The 16,262-nt window shown below is 39.5% G+C and overlaps 1 protein-coding gene and 1 long non-coding RNA gene across 11 annotated transcripts in view; one reads left to right on the forward strand and one right to left on the reverse strand.

The window, feature by feature from the left end:
• Nucleotides 1–16,262, reverse strand: part of LOC134758841 (uncharacterized) — a 330,244-nt gene that overhangs the window by 21,040 nt on the left and 292,942 nt on the right. For 4 of the 10 annotated variants that reach the window (XR_010134473.1, XR_010134470.1, XR_010134462.1 and 1 more), the window contains 2 exons: nucleotides 6,872–6,989; nucleotides 4,977–5,232 (listed from right to left, as the gene is read on the reverse strand). The exons of 2 other annotated variants lie outside the window; for them this stretch is intronic. Coding sequence is in view for 1 of the 8 variants with exons in the window: in XM_063708179.1 (XP_063564249.1) it covers nucleotides 5,165–5,232; nucleotides 6,872–6,989 (186 nt within the window). In the remaining 7 variants the exon portion in view is untranslated. 4 more of the 10 variants (XR_010134461.1, XR_010134484.1, XR_010134465.1 and 1 more) reach the window with 4 other exon arrangements.
• Nucleotides 1,770–14,721, forward strand: LOC129531948 (uncharacterized). Its single transcript, XR_008677458.2, has 3 exons — nucleotides 1,770–2,004; nucleotides 12,054–12,236; nucleotides 14,168–14,721. It is a non-coding gene; the product is annotated as an uncharacterized lncRNA (long non-coding RNA).

Here is a 16,262-nt window from a genome sequence, read left to right on the forward strand (position 1 = left end):
TGGTGTGTGCCTGTAGTCTTAGCTACTCCAGAGGCTGAGGTGGGAGGATTGCCTTAAGCCCAGGATGTCAAGGCTACAGAGAGTTGTGATCTTGCACTCCAACCTGGGTGATAGACAAGATCCTAGCTCAAAAAAAAAAAAAAAAAAGCTCTTTTCTATAACCCAGGTTCCAGATTCAATTCTGTGTTTTTTCCATTATGTGATGCTTTGAGAGGTTACTTCATTTCGTAGTTATTTTTCTTTTTCCCTCCCTAGCTAAATTATAGGTCTCTTTAAAGGCAGGAAGTAATGTCTGATATTTCTTTCCCATTCAGGCCACCCAAGTATGTTATGCATAATTAGACAGACTTAAGTATTCAGTAAACGTTTGTGGGATGAGCAAGTAAGTAAAGTAATGAATGAATAGGTAGTGCTAACACAAATCACTAAATGGGAGAGAAAGCCTGGAAAACACTCATTCTTTCTTACTCCATGTCTCTGTAGTGATTGCCCTTGGTTTGTGGCTTAGCAGCTGTCAGTGTGAAAAACACTTAGAGGCTTAGTTGACTCAACACAACCCCAAATGCTAATGTAAACTTAGGTCTCCTTAAAGGAGGTATACTGTCCAAAGTAGGGACATCATAGTTCCACTCTGAACTCTTCTAATGGTCTATATCTAGGTGTAGTTTTTTAATTTAATTTTTATTAATTTATTGGTAGAGATGGGGTCTCACTATATTGCCCAGGCTGGTCTCAAACTCCTGGCCTCAAATGATCCTCCTGCCTTGGCCTCCTGAAGTGTGGGGATTACAGACATGACCCACCCATGCTCAGAACCTAGGAAGAATTTTTAAGGGGGCTTTTGACAATAGTTAATCTCATACAATTGTCTTTAAGAGATACTTAAAGACACTAAACATGCCTTATTTAATTTTGTGTACTTCACCTAACAAAATACTTTTCGCAAAACTATAATGTGCCTAAAGGAGAAAGACTGCAATGGAGAATGGTTCAAATCCACACAGTATGAAGGATGGTTAAGAAGCCAGCTGGGTGTGTGGGGAAGGGCTTTGAATATGCAAAGAACTATCATATGGGAAAGGAGTTGGATTTATTCTACATGTTTTCAGAGGATACGACTAACAACAAATACTTGTGAATGCTACCTGGACACCGATTTGGATGAATACAAAGTACATTTTTTGCAATTAGAGAGTTACTTGAAAACAAAAGTGGCTGTCTGCTGAGGTGGAGCATGCCCTGCTGCTGACAATGTTGAAGCAGGGTCTGGACAACCACTTGTTGAGGGCATTTGCTGGCCAGATCTTCTTTTCAGTGTCTTCAGACCTTGGGCTCTGATGAAGGTGATGGTGTGGCTCTGCCACTGACATGGCACAGTGCCTGGCCTGTGCAGCTTATTTCTGCTTCTTCCGTGGCCCTTACCTTTATTGCCAATTTCTTAGCAATCCATAACTGTCCATGGAAACTAAACTTCAGAAGATTATTGAAGCATTTCTCCTTTCTTGCTTGTTCTGGAAAATTACTCTCACTAAACAGTGTGTGTTATTATATACATCCTCTGCTACCCTAACCCAACCCTAGTGTTGTTTAAAGGCAATGAGACAACATCATATAGTGATCAATATGGTCAACAGAGTTCAAATCCTTGCTCCAGCAGTTGCCAAGTTGGGCGATTTTCCTAATCTCGCTACCCTCCTTTTCCCAAACTGTACAATAGGGTCAATGATATTATCGATCTCAGCAATACGATTGAGGATTAAATGGCATAATGCATGTAGAGTGTTTAAGTACAGTGCCTGAAATACAGTAGATGCTCATTGATAGCAACTATATTTCATTGTTAATAAAAGAGACAAATTTCTTTCAGCTGCTTTGATTTAAGAAGACAATACCATTTCCAGACATCTCTTTCCTGGGGCTAACTATATTAGTATTCTGCCCTGATGGGAAGGAAGAAACTTCATGGGCAGTAAATAGCCAATTTAGAAGCAGGAGAAATATGAGGTAAGCTGAAATGTTACCCCCTGCTGGCTTTTTGAAGTGCAGATTCATCAATTTCTTTGATGTCCCTAGCCACTTCCAATGAACATCTTTCAGCATATTATTTGCTTTCTTAACCACATCACTTTTCACTGAGTTCAACATTCCTGGAGGATTCAAAGGATCTTGGTACATTCCTCCAAAATGAATTCAGAAGGTAAGTGGAAAGAGATGGGAAAACATCTTTGAATAGGATCCAGGTTCAGACTAGGGGTGGGAGGAGGTCTGGGGTGGGTGGGTAACAGTGACTCAAAAGGTAACAGTGAATTCAGCTTCAGGATTTCCGTGTGCCAGTCTACTCTGCCAGTGGCCTGATGACTAACCGCAGCCAAGCAACCCATTCATCTCCTTTGCCTAAATAAGTGGACACGATAGCATTCAGCCTCCTGAAGGGGAAATGGAGGGACCACACAGGGAATCAGAGGGTCTCCTTGGGAAAGCAGGAATTAAAGGGGTCATCACTTTCAGCCTTCCCTTAATCTGTTGTTTTAGGGAGTCCACGTTCATAGTAGAATATTTTCCCTTTTAAAGTTAAGCACTTAGAATAATGCATTTTCAAATGATTAATCAAATCCCAGTGAGAAGCAGGCTCACTATGCACTGGTTACTTCAGCCCACTGCATCTTGGGCTGCACTTTGACTACTTGCTCCGGTAAGAGGGAATACTCAAACATACAACAGGTTCCATGAAGGGGTGGCAGGGAACAGCAGACACCTTGCATTCATGGTGAGCTGGTTTCTCAAGGCTTGGGAAAGCTGCCCAGGGCAGGTGGAGTCTCATCTGTGTGTGCCTCATTTGTACCCCAGATGCAGGACCCTGGAAAGTAGCCATCTCTGGGTTTTCTACTCCAGGGATAACATGACCTGCTGGATTAATGTGCTGAAGGACATCCTGTTTCTAGCGGGGACTGGAACAGAGCCTAGGCCTTATCTTGGGATGTTGCATTCCCAGCACATTCTAGTTATTCTTAAAACTACAAGTGAGAAAGGGGGAGGACTGGTTTGGTCCAAGGCCACCTAGGGAACTGTCCTGCACCAGATGCAAAATATCACTCATCAGAGGTCCTCTTAATACCCATCTCTAATCCTGGGCTGGCAACATTGAAGTATACATCTTTGTTCAGGAGTCTGTCTTCTTACTAAACTGTACACTCCTTACGGACAGAAACTGGCTTTTATTTATTTTGTATCCCAAGCAGGGTAGAAATGTACATCAGATATTACACGTTGGCATACTTAACCACATTAAATCCTTCTTCCAGAAAATCATACTGTGTGCTGGAGGCCAGAAAGCTAACAATATTAAGGGTAGTTATTCAGACTCCCTGAGAGTCAAGCTGCATCTTGAACCAACTTCTCCAAACAGACTCAGCCACGTGAGAGCTGAAAAACACAGTATCACGAGGCAGGGCCATGCTCCTGCTGACAAACAAGCACAGTCATGAACACACTTGGCTGTTCTGTGCAGCTGGAATCCCAGTTTCCAGGGTCTAGCTACATGGGTGTCAGCCTAGATCCTGGGCTTCCAGCCCTTCTATTTTGTAAGCACCTAATTACCCCTATTAAGTAGCTTTCTGATGAAATTAGTTCAGCTGGTTTTTGTTATCTGGAATTGAACTCTAATTTGGTGCTCATCAAATGTTTGTCGAATGAATGCACTTGGTAAACATTGGCTCCACCCACAAGGTCTACCTTAAATCAATTATTCACACCTGGGCTCCTGAAATCACCTGCTGATTCTCAAAGGGGATGATTCATTAACAAGTAAGAGAAAGTTTCCGAGAAATGCCTCCAGTAGAATTTTAAAATGCAGTGAAAAGGAAAAAAAAAAAAAGTCACTGTAAAATACCACTTGGAAAAAGAAGTGGCTTTTTGTTCTTACATTTTTACCGTTATCTAGAAAACTAATGAAGTGGCTTATTTTTGTCACTTAGTTCCAATTAAAATAAGAGTATTGCTGTTTTCTAAATGACCACAAAACTACAAGTAAGAAAAGATTATTCAAGGTTTACATTCTGAAATAAATGGTTTGTGTGAAGTTGGGGAACTAGCAGAATTATTAGAGTGAACAATGCTTTGAATCCTCAGATGTAGGTCGAAGATTTGACCTTTGAGAATCTATAGTTAAATGCTGTTTATTCTTGTGAATCCCATAAAAGGCCTGGAGCTTCAACGGATTAACTCAAGGCTTAAATGGTAAGCATCAACCTGAACATTCTGGGACAAGGCCTGACTGCTAACCACTGGAATGAGCAAGGAAGCAAAGAGCTCTCCTCTGAATTTCTTAGGTGCGAGAACAGCAGTTGGACTCCCCAAGCTAATGCATTTCTATGAAATTATTGTCTTCTTACTGAAGCTTCCTGGCCCAAGACTTATGCCTCTCTACCTGAAAAATGCCTTTTCCTTCAGCAATGCTGTGATTTTTTCAATTCTGAAGGCTGAATGATCAGCACCACTTCAGTTTAGTTAAGGATTAACTTGGCTAGCCCAGACTACCATGTGTTGACTGACAAGTAGAGGTGCCGTCTAAAAGGAGATTAGAAGAGCATTGACTTGTGTTACAGGAGAGCGGAGGGTTAGTGAGTCCTTTTTGCAATCAAGAAATAATCAGCCGTGTTCTTAGGAGATTTCACTGTGTTGTAACTGAATGTGATGCTGTACTGGAAAAAAAAAATAAAGCAGAGTGCTGGGCCTGGGATAATGGTCCAGCTTGTCTGGACCCCATGTCCCCTCATCATGGGAGAAAGCATTTATTCCTTCTCTCTTTCACTCTTTGCTACAACAGATATCAAGTGAGCATGTACATGCAGCACACTCTTCGTGGCAGGCACTGGATATTCCTGGGTGAACAAAAGATGCACAGTCATTGATGTCATGGTGATCACAATCAAGTAGGGTGGAGCAGACAATAAACAAAATAAGCACATAGAAAAAACTGCAAATCCTTAAAGGTCTTATTGGATGCCAGAAATAAATACTTCCACTAAAAATGTCTTAGACAGTAAAGAGATTTAAAAACTAAGACATAGGGTGGTTCCAACAGTGGTCCAGCGACTCAGTCATGCCACTAAGGACCCAGAACTTTCTATCTTCTCAAGTTCCATCCTCAGCATGCTGAAACTTTCTACTTCAGTGGCTTTTTGAGATATTTTTCTAAAGACAGTTCCTTCTCCACAAGAAAATTAACAGCACCTGTTAGATAAAATTCAACATTAAATTATTTACAGGAAGTTGTTATTAGCCTGCACTTAACTTGCATCTCTTTGATGGGCTTAGTGTACAATGTTATCTTCCTAATGTTAATAATAGTGAAAGATCAGGCTGGGTGCGGTGGCTCATGCCTGTAATCAATCCCAGTACTTTGGGAGGCCGAGGCGGGCGGATCACGAGGTCAGGAGTTTGAGACCAGCCTGGCCAACATAGTGAAACCCCGTCTCTACTAAAAATACAAAAAATAATCTGGGTGTGGTGGTGCATGCCTGTAGTCCCAGCTACTAGGGAGGCTGAGGCAGGAGAATCGCTTGAACCCGGGAGGTGGAGGTTGCAGTGAGCCGAGACCACACCATTACACTCCAGCCTGGGTGACAGAGTGAGATTCCGTCCCAAAAATGATAATAATAATAATAATAGTGAAAGATCAGTGACACATCCCACATTCATTTAAAGCATTTGCAATGTCTGTTCTCACACAGTTTGTTCAAGTAATGCTGTCTACACAGTCTGCACCAGAATGCAAAATTTTGAAGAGAACTAGCCCCAATCCTTGTCTACACTCCTTTTCATTCTGCCCCAATGCCATCTCCTATTACAAGAAGCTTCACACATAGACACAGGAACACACTAGCCCATACACCCACACTCCAGTCACAGACTGTACAAGATCAGCCATAGTCACTGGTGTGCTTTGGGGTACTCATACCTGTGTGCTGCCTGCTCTTAAAAGAAGACACCTGGGCAAGAGGCCCTCGCAGGCCCTGGAAGTAGGCTTTGGCCACTTGGACATAAAAGTCTGGGGTTCTAGCTTCCTAGAGGGATAGCCACTTTATGTCTTTAAAGAACTCTAGGTGCCTTTGTATTTGTGGGCCCCCTTTTCCATAAAATAAATCACAAGTTATGTCTTACAACTGTGTTGGTATAGAAATAAATATATTAATATGATGTCAGATATGTTTTCAACCTAAAAGTTCATTCTTCTTTTTCTGATTTTAAAAGAAATTTGAACATTTCTGTGGCCCCTAATAGTAATAGGGGCCCTTGGCACTCCACCTATTGTACCTAAAAGATAAATCTGCCTGTCCGGAGCTTAGTCTTGAAGGGGGAAGGAGTGTGTGCTCTAATTTGGCCTAGAGATTCCTTGCCCCATGGGAAGAGGCATAGCCAGAGCAGACCCTGAAGTCTGGACCCTTAAATCACAGGGTTCGGATTTGGGGTTCCTCATCCACAAGGCTAAGTGTGTTACCATTTCATAATAAACATGTGCACTCAAGTGGGCAGTGAATTTTATTATTATGAAGAGCGTTGAGTTAATACTTGTTCTGCATTTGTATTAGTAAAGATCACATTCTGGTGGCTCTCCTCCATAAGAGAACAGCTGGCTCTGAAAAATGAAAGAACTTCTAGGGAGTCAAAACAACATCTTGCAACTTCTAAATAACAATTTTTCCAGGTTCTTTGCTTCAGTGTTTCAAAAAAATAAATCTCAGGGTTTAGTTTGAGATTGGGAACTCTGTTACACTATTTTTTCTTGATATATTAGACAACACAGAATTAACCAAGAAGGCTAGGAGAAAACTCTGGGTGCATGTGAAGTTCTATGAACCACGTCTCTTACCTCTAGTGTGTACAGAGTGGACTAGGTGTTTAGTGTCATCCTCTGAAGTAGCTGTAGTTTGCTTCTCCTCCTCCCATTCAAATACTTTAAGCTGCTCAGTACTTCTCTCTGGAAAATACTGGGAGTGTGACCCCACCAGTTAGTAGAAGTTGGAGTGCCACAGGGCTGGGTGAGCTCAGAGCAGGAGCAGGAATGCCACCATCAGCCTGTGGGACTCTCCCCTTCTCACACCATCTTTCCATGTTCTGCCCATCATCCCACCTGTAAAGCATTAATAACTAGGACATCCTGTTTTCTTTCTCTCTTCCCCCCCCCCCACTCCATCCCTCCTAAATAGCTCTCAAATCTTCCACGTCTTCTTCATCTCAAAGTCAGTATCCCAGCTAAGGACCTCACTGTCTCTTACCCGAACTCTTGCAATACACCCATTCCTGGTTTCCCTGACTCTGATCCTTCCCCTCCCTCCCTACATTTCCATATTAAATTGCAATAGGAGGGATCTCACATAGATCTGTGCTGCCAGGTACCTCTCCCAAACTGGAGTTCAGGGAAATGTTTCAGTAGATATTAAATATATATTTTATCTTGCCCCCTTTGGTACAATCTTTTATTCTATTGCTTTTAGGGTGTGCAACAATTAAGTCCCTTCTCTCCCTGGTCCCAAAGACACTCTGTATTTTATTTTATTATTTTATTGTATTTATTTTATTTTATTTTATTTATTTTATTTTATTTTATTTTATGAAGGAATCTCAGTCTGTCACCCAAGCTAGAGTGCAGTGGTGTGATCTCAGCTCACTGCAACCTCCACCTCCCCGGTTCAAGTGATTATCCTGCCTCAGTCTCCCAAGTAGCTGGGATTACAGGCGCCCACCACCACGCCTGGCTAATTTTTGTATTTTTAGTAGAGATGGGGTTTCACCATGTTGGCTAGGCTGGTCTCGAACTCCTGACCTCAAGTGATCCAACCGCCTCGGCCTCCCAAAGTGCTGGGATTACAGACGTGAGCCACCACACCCAGCCCTATCTGTCTTTTTTAATTTCAGTGAGGAAAAAAGGACCCTTCTTATAGCAAGAGGCATAGGCCCCTCAAAGAATTTAATTACCCTTTACTTCCTATCAAATACAATGACAAAAACTATTTAGATATCATCAGCACTATGTTCAGTCCTCATCTGGAGACTTGGGACTTTGGTGGTAACACCTCTATAGTAGACATCCAGAGGGAGCCCATGCCTAGGGTTAGGTATCTGTTGGGAATTCCCAGGCTGTCATTCAAGTTAACAGAGGGAACTCTTTTCATTATATTTCTTAAGGTAGGGTTTTGGGGAAGGGATGGAATCCACGAAATTTGTCCATTAAAAAGGTCTATAAAATATTTTGCATTTTGTTCCTCATGCAAAGTACCTGCACATGTTTTATTCCTCTTATTGAACATGCAAATAACTAACAAGAAGGACTAAGAGAAGTCTATTACTCTCCATTGTTCTGTAGTACACAGGAAAATTAGTCACATAGTGTTGCCAGGTTATCATCAGCACCTATTTGGGAAGTTTCTTGGGGATTCCCACACAACAATTATAAACACATTTTTGACTTTGCATTTAAATGTTTTATTGGCAAACAGATAAATTAGAGGGTGAAATTATTCATACTACGGAAAGATGCTTCACAACAGCAAAAGATCACAAGGCATTTACTATGGCATTTACTCAAGTTTTGTTTCCACATCACTAAATAATTCAGAGGAGAAAAAACTAAAATGCGGAGTGTTCTAGGCCACTGTTGATAGCATATCCATCCATCAAAAATGAAATTGTAATGACAAAGGACATTAGTATGTCAATGGTTATTTAGTTTATATTTTACAATTTTTATTTCTTTAGACAGAAAGCTAAGCACTTGATAACCCTATTAAATCCTTTTCATGCTCTTTCTTGCCTACCCGATATATAAGATGTTTCATCCTGCATGTTCCTTCAACTTTATCTCTCTTTGCTCTCCGACTCACTCAAACTCTATTTTACCTTCAAACTCATTTCTGAACTATTTCCTGTGCTTGCCTTGCTCTACACTCCATTCCTACCTATCCCCAGTCCATCACCTGACAAACTCATACTCCTGTAAGACTCAGATTGGGCCTCACTGCTCCATAGGTACTCTTCTGACTTCCCTTGAGTTTACTGAAGTCCCCTTCTTGCACATTTCCTTTATGCCTTCCATATACGTCTATTAGAGCACAGATAACATGGAACTCTTGGTAACCTCCTCCACTAGATCACAAGTTTTTTGAGGACCAGAGTTGCCTTCCTCTTTTCACAACCAATGTGCTGGTGTTCACCACCTCCTCATGAATCACTCCAGTTCAAATCCTGCCTCTTCCATGATATGTTATCCAACCTCAGCAGCCTAGAATACTCCCTTACATTCCTACTCTCCAAAACAAATGAAACTTTCATAGCACTTATTTATATTTTGCTTTGTGAACAGCTCTTTTCAAGGAAATGTGCAACACACAGTCCTTATCTTTTAACCACAATATTAGATATATCAAAATAGTTAGAATACTATGGACACTCCTAGGATTGGGCCACACTAAATAGTGGCTATTTCATAAGTGCTTGCTCAGCTTAATGGAATTAGTGTGAAAGAGGAAATAGTGGGGTCTGGCATTGTGGATATATACTGTTTGCAGAGCATCCTTGCTGTTGGGAAAGCATAGATATTATAGCTTATGGCCTTGTGGCTTTTATGGAATCATCAAATATTTTTTATGATTATATAACAAAATTAAGTTTGAAAAAAGCAATCCCTAAAGGACAAAAGCAAACTAAAACAAGTAAACCCAACTAGACATTGCTTTATGGCATAACCACACACAGAGAAACTATATTAATTGTCTTAAGAAGACAAAACCGACTATATATATATATATATACATATATATATATATATTCAGTGGGATTTTCTCTAATGATACTAAGAAATTCAAACACACACACACACACACACACACACACACACTCTCACTCTCTTTTCAGTAATCATATTATTGATAGTGCTATTGGAATTGTTATTTTAAGATTCATCCATTGGGAGTTCCTTATTTTCAGCCTACAAAAAGAAAAAAAATATGTAACATAGATTAGATTAAGCAAAAATTCTACAGTCTTAAATTTGATTTTGAAGTATTAGTATGACCTCATGATAATTTCATCTTTTAAAAAAACCTATTTACTACCTCTGCCCACTGAAACATGTCTAAAAACAAAGGTCAACCCAGGATCAATGTGTATTCCCTAAATGCCACTAAGAAATGACTGACATCATGTCTGGGAAGGAAATGTACCAAATGAGCCTGGATCTTCATGTACCATAGAGAAAACATAACATCAAAGACCATTGAAAGTGTGTAGAAAGGACTCAGGAGCCATCCTGAGGAGCCTCTTACTGGCCAGAGATGGGTCAATTTAAATATCAGTAAACATGATGGCAATAGATTGAAAGACATCAGATATATTTAAATTTCTTAGTTAATAATGGCTATAGAAATAAAAACAATTGGCCACTTTTGACCAGTGAGTTATTTAACTATTTTGAAAACTGGTAAATAAAGAAAAAAGATTAAGCATTTATTCTGACTTTTCTATATGACCAATACTTCAAGTCAACCAAGTAATGTATGAGAATTTTCTCTTTATGGAAGGATTCCAGGTAACAAATTTAAAGAGTATGATAGAATTATAATATCACCTTTTTGCTACTCCTAATGATATAGTGTATCTAAATAATAATCATCAATCACTGCTGACTTCACGAAAAAGGAGACAATTAGCCATCTTATATGCCCTAATAGAGGCTCACAGCACCATTTATGAAGTTTACTTGCCAAATGAATCCAAGGTGAATGTGATTGAGCCTCTAGTTCCAACTAATAATTTGCAGAAAACACATGGGACAGAAAAGCATGATAAGTGAAACCACAAGGATCCAATTAGCAAATTCTGACGGGGAAATTCTACAGGAAAACAATGTGTTTAAAAAACAAAAGAGTAAGAGGAAAATTGAATCTATACATTAAAGGAAATTTAAATGACATATCAACCAATTTTAGTGTATGGAACTTATTTTGATGCTGATTTGAAGATATTTTATAAATGTATCAAAATTATAAGATAATCAGAGACATCTGTATACGGAGATTTAATATTAAGGAACTATCATTAGGTAGGATAATGATATTGTGCTCATTCGTAAAACAATACTTCTATTTTAGAGATAAAGAATTAACATTTTACAGATGAAATAAGATGAGGCCCGAGATTCATTTGAAATAATCCGGGTAATTGTGGAAATGGATAGGGGTGCAGATGAAGCAAGATTGTCCATGTGTTGATAATTGTGTAAGAAGGAAATTGGTATATGGAGGCTTATTATGCTATTCTCTATATTTTTGAATGTGCTAAATAATCTACAATGAAGTGTTTTTGAAAAAGATATTGAATAGCTAATAGAGTATTAGAAGGGCCAGAAAACAAAAGCATAAGACCCAGCTTCTAGCAATAATGCAAAATTAAGTCTCAGAAACACTTTCGTAAGGAAAACGCTGCAGCCACCACTAAGCATCATTGGAGTCATCTGCTCTTACAGCAGAGCGAGAGACAGAGAAAGAGCCACTGCCAGAGAGCACAAGCATACTCTCCACTCATTCCCTCTCAGGAACTTTTGAGGAAAAATCTGCGGCAGATGCCTGTGGTTATCAGAGCCTTTGCCATAGCTTCAAGGGAGTCTGGGAAAGAGGGGAAAGTGATAATCTAGTATCATCTGTTCCAATTACAAGGTTTCCTGTCCCATCCCCACTGCAAAGAGTCAAAATGAGAGCAATTCCAAAAATACAGAAAATAATTCAGACATCAAAAAGCAAAATTGAATGAACAATATTTACCTCCCTGGGCAAGTAGGAACCTCCCTGAGTTTCAGTTTCCTCATCTGGCAAATGATTAAACAACACCATTCTCCCAAGATTGCTTTGAGGACTGAAAGCAATAATGTGTCTATTAAACAGCACAATACAAAAGGTCCCTCAGCAATCTTTCCTTCCTCCCTGCTTTTCTCCCCTCTTCCCTTCCTTTCCATTTAATTTCCTATCTCACTTCAGTTTCTATGTTCTTTGTGTTTTCAGGATAATATTCTGTTTACTTAAGGGACACAAAGTAAATAAATGTTTTTGAAACTGAATTGGATTGAAGTGGATCCAGATTTTCACAGGAAAAAAAAGTTTCCTTTTCCCTTAGTTCTCCTTACACACCTGGCTTTGCAGGAAAAGAAATTAGCATTTGGAAACACACACCTGCCTCAGCCACAGGTGAGATATTAATGCATTCCCACATGTCCCAAATCCTCGATCTTTGATCAGTATGATGGGAACTTTCATTGTCCAATAAAGCAAGGGACGGACTCTTTGTTTCATTCAAGTCAGTATTTCTTCTAACGGAAACTCACTCCAGGATGAAACAGCCCTGCATTTCCAGCAGCCTCTGGAGTGTCAGGTGGCCCTTCAGCCTTTGAATGCCGTGGGCTGGATTGACTCAACCATGGTTAGCTGACTTTTATTTCTTTTCTTCCTTCCTGCTCATTCAATATCATCAACCAGAGGGAAGGAGCTCTGTGTCATAAAAGTGACCACAGCTGAGCCGATCTCGCCCTATGCCAGTCCACGTGGTAATTTTGGAAGGGCCCTGGGATATCTGACCTTATGATTGTAAGAAAGTTTTGTGATTAATGGTGATTTTTATCTTCAGACTTCAAAGATTGACTCATGCAGAGAATGAGCAATCTATAGGCCAGATATCTTACATCCCAGTTATTTTCTTTCTTCAGTCAAGTATTGGGAGAACTAAACACTGACCAGCTGTAAAAGACATCTATCCTGTCTGCAGAAAAGCCTATTTAATGGGCCTCTGAGGGGAATTGTTTAAAATAATGCTATGCAATTTCTCCAAGAGTTTCTGCTGGAAAAAACAAATGAACAAATGGAAAATTTAATGCCTGAATGATCGATACTTTCTTCATGAAGCAAGGTTATTCTCTTGCCTTTTTCTCTTGTGGATGAGGTATTTTGCAGGTACTTTAAGAAGTCAACCTACCTTTTATTCAGCAATGTATCAAATATTTATTGAGGGTTTTATTACAAGATACAGTACAGGTCCATGGGGTTATAAGGGTAGAAATAAGTGGTGCCCAGCACTGAAGGATTTTAATAATAATAATGTTAGCAATGCCAATCATAACCTCTAATGCATCTACTAAGCTTTACTTTTTACAGTGCTTTAATATATCCTAAGTCATTTTAATAATTCTTATAATTTGTTATAATGTGATAACTTTTTAACATCATTTTAGCATTATATTTTATTTCATCTCATCTTCTAGTTGATAATATAAGATGCTTAGCCCATTGTGTGCCCAGAAGTACAGTAAGTCCTTACTTATCTTGGACAATAGGTTCTTGGAAACTGGAACTTCAAGTGAAAGAACACATAACGAAAATAGCTTTACTATAGGCTAACCGATCTAAACAAGAGTTAAGTTGCTACAGCATATTTTGGTCACGAAAAAAAAAAAAAATCACCAAACTTCTAAAGAAAGACCCAAACACTTCTAATATTGAAATAAACATCAAAATAACTTTGAAAGAAATGTGAGCTACACATACACTTAAGAAAGGTTAACAAAAACAAGATAATAATTTACCCACTTATTCAAGTTCAGAAGCTCAAGGGGCCAGAGCCAATTCTGGTAGCTCAGGGTACCAGGCTGGAACCAGCCCCAGACAGGTCACCATTCCCATTGCAGGGCCCACTCATACATAGCAACACTCACTCACGCTGGGACCAGTGAGACACACTGATTCATCTAATGGACACAGCTTTGGGTTTTGGGAGGAAACCAGACATGGGGAGGACATGCAAAGTCCACACACGCAATGACTTCAGCTAGGAATCCATTTTTTTTTTCTCATCAACATTATAAGGAAATTACATTGAAGTTAAATGACATTATTCAAGGACCTGCTTTGTAAGCTTAAGAAATAGTAGAACCCCCCTTACCCAGATACCTTGTTCCCTTAGGTATAATGAATTTAAAACTGCATTTGCACATTTACATCAAACACTTGTCACATAGCTGGGCTTTCTGTTTTGTGTAGCCAGGAGGATTTCATAACTTAATGAATAATCGAAACAACAACTGCCTATTTTACATTGACTTAGTTTCCTCTTTCCTTTGTGTACACAGGTAGAAAAGGCTTGGACTACATGTTTGGTTTGAAGTTTGAAAATCTCAGTCCTTCCCCAACCATCAAAAATATTTACCTCCCTCCCTTGTCTCACAATCATCTAAGCTGCCTTCTTGAATTGACTCCCACACCTGTTCATCATAGAGGGAAAAAAATAAAAGCAAATGCCATATAAAATCTCTCTTCTTCAACAAGGTCTTCTGTTTTGAAATACTGAAACAGTTCCTGTTCTATTACCTCACCAGCTGTTGCCTTTTATCTCCTAAAGGGAATAGCTGACGTCTTACCAGTCAAAGTCATTGTGCTTACGGACGCCATAAATATCTCCTTTAAATCCTACATGATAAATTTCCCTCTGATTGGTAAAGCAGATACTGTAACATGCAAAGGGGGAGCAGGAGAGTCTTTGATGATGTTAAACTAAGCCCCTGGAGATATCCCAGCTCTTCCTCCAGAATTTTACTTTCCAACAACTGCAGTCAACAAATACGGTAGAAAATGTTGTCTGGATTATCTACTCCCATTATTTTTTTTTTAAACTGGTTTTCAATGATGGGCAACCTAAAATTTACTCACACAGAACACAGAACAGTTGAATTTGTTAAAAGTCCAAAATGTGCTTTTGTACTTTTGTAAAATGGGAATGTGCTTCTTGTACAAATCACAATATGCTTTCTAGACCACAACCTAAAAAGGAAAGAAAAAAATCCTGTGAATAAAAAATAAAACAAGGACTTTCAGTTTTCTACATGCATTTGAAATGACTTTATCTCTGACTCATGTTCTACTTTATTTTTGATTGGGAAGACCTGTTCCTATACTGTAATTTTTTTTTTAATAATAAGTTTCCATTTGTAACCATTAGTTGGTCTTTCCACAAAATTGGTTTGCTGGAAAGGACTGAGAAGAGAAAGAGCATTCCTGGATCAAATGGAACTGATGAGTGTGGAAGTCCTTGAACTTGACCAAGCATTGTCAATTCTCATAGTCTGACCAAAAAAAAACTAGATTATTTTGTGTGTTTTTCTTGGTGCTCCTAATGTAAGTTTATTCAAATGGGGGGGGGGCGGGGGGAACAAACAAGTAGACTGCAGTTGTAAGAGAAAAAAAGGTGAAAATAAATTATTTTGGTGTTTTTTATTACTTGGAACTTTATTTATTGTAGGATATAGATTTAAGATAATTTTTTGTTTGTTTGTTTTATTTTTATTTATTTATTTGTTGAGATGGAGTTTCGCTCTTGTTGCCCAGGCTGTAGTGCAATGGCACAATCTCGGCTCACCACAACCTCCGCCTCCCTGGTTCAAGCAATTCTCCTGCCTCAGCCTCCTGAGTAGCTGGGATTACAGGCATGCACCACCACACCCGGCTAATTTTGTATTTTTAGTAGAGACAGGGTTTCTCCATGTTGGTCAGGCTGGTCTCAAACTCTCAACCTCAGGTGATCCGCCTGCCTAGGCCTCCCAAAGTGTACCATGCCCGGCCTTGTTTTATTTTTATAAGCAACAGACAGTCTTTATAATCTGTGGAATCAGGGTATAATATAAATAATAACATACCCAAAAGGTGGGCAAAGAGACATCCACCCTGACACTCAATCCTTTTGGTGCCAACCCCATAGGCAGCCAAGAAGCACTTTGACAATGAAGAGAAAGGAACTGAAGCTGGAAGATACATGAAAGATAATTGGTAGCTTTGGGGCCGATACAGCAAAGAAGTTGAAAGTGGTGTCTGCCATTTATAGAAACGACTCATTTCTTTAAGTGGCCTAAACCCCATTACTAATTTAACTCATGCCCCCAACTCACATATTTCCCTGGCCATCCCACCTTAAACAGAATAAGACAGACAAGTTACTATATATTTCACTAAGCATTCGAATTTATTAAAGTCTGCACTTTGCTCAGATGAAGGGTTTGTGGTCTTATCCACTGCTCCTAGCTGGGAGTTGGAGTGTGTTGCTTAGTTAATACAGTATGTCCTCTGTATGTTCTCCTGTAACAACTGGACAGTGTTTTCCTTGGCCAGAGGGGCTGAGCTGTATTCACCGGCTCAAGGACTACAAGGTACCCAGTGGAATGTTTCATGTTTATT

Source organism: Gorilla gorilla, chromosome 1 (genome assembly GCF_029281585.2).
Source record: "Gorilla gorilla gorilla isolate KB3781 chromosome 1, NHGRI_mGorGor1-v2.1_pri, whole genome shotgun sequence".
NCBI lineage: Eukaryota > Metazoa > Chordata > Mammalia > Primates > Hominidae > Gorilla > Gorilla gorilla.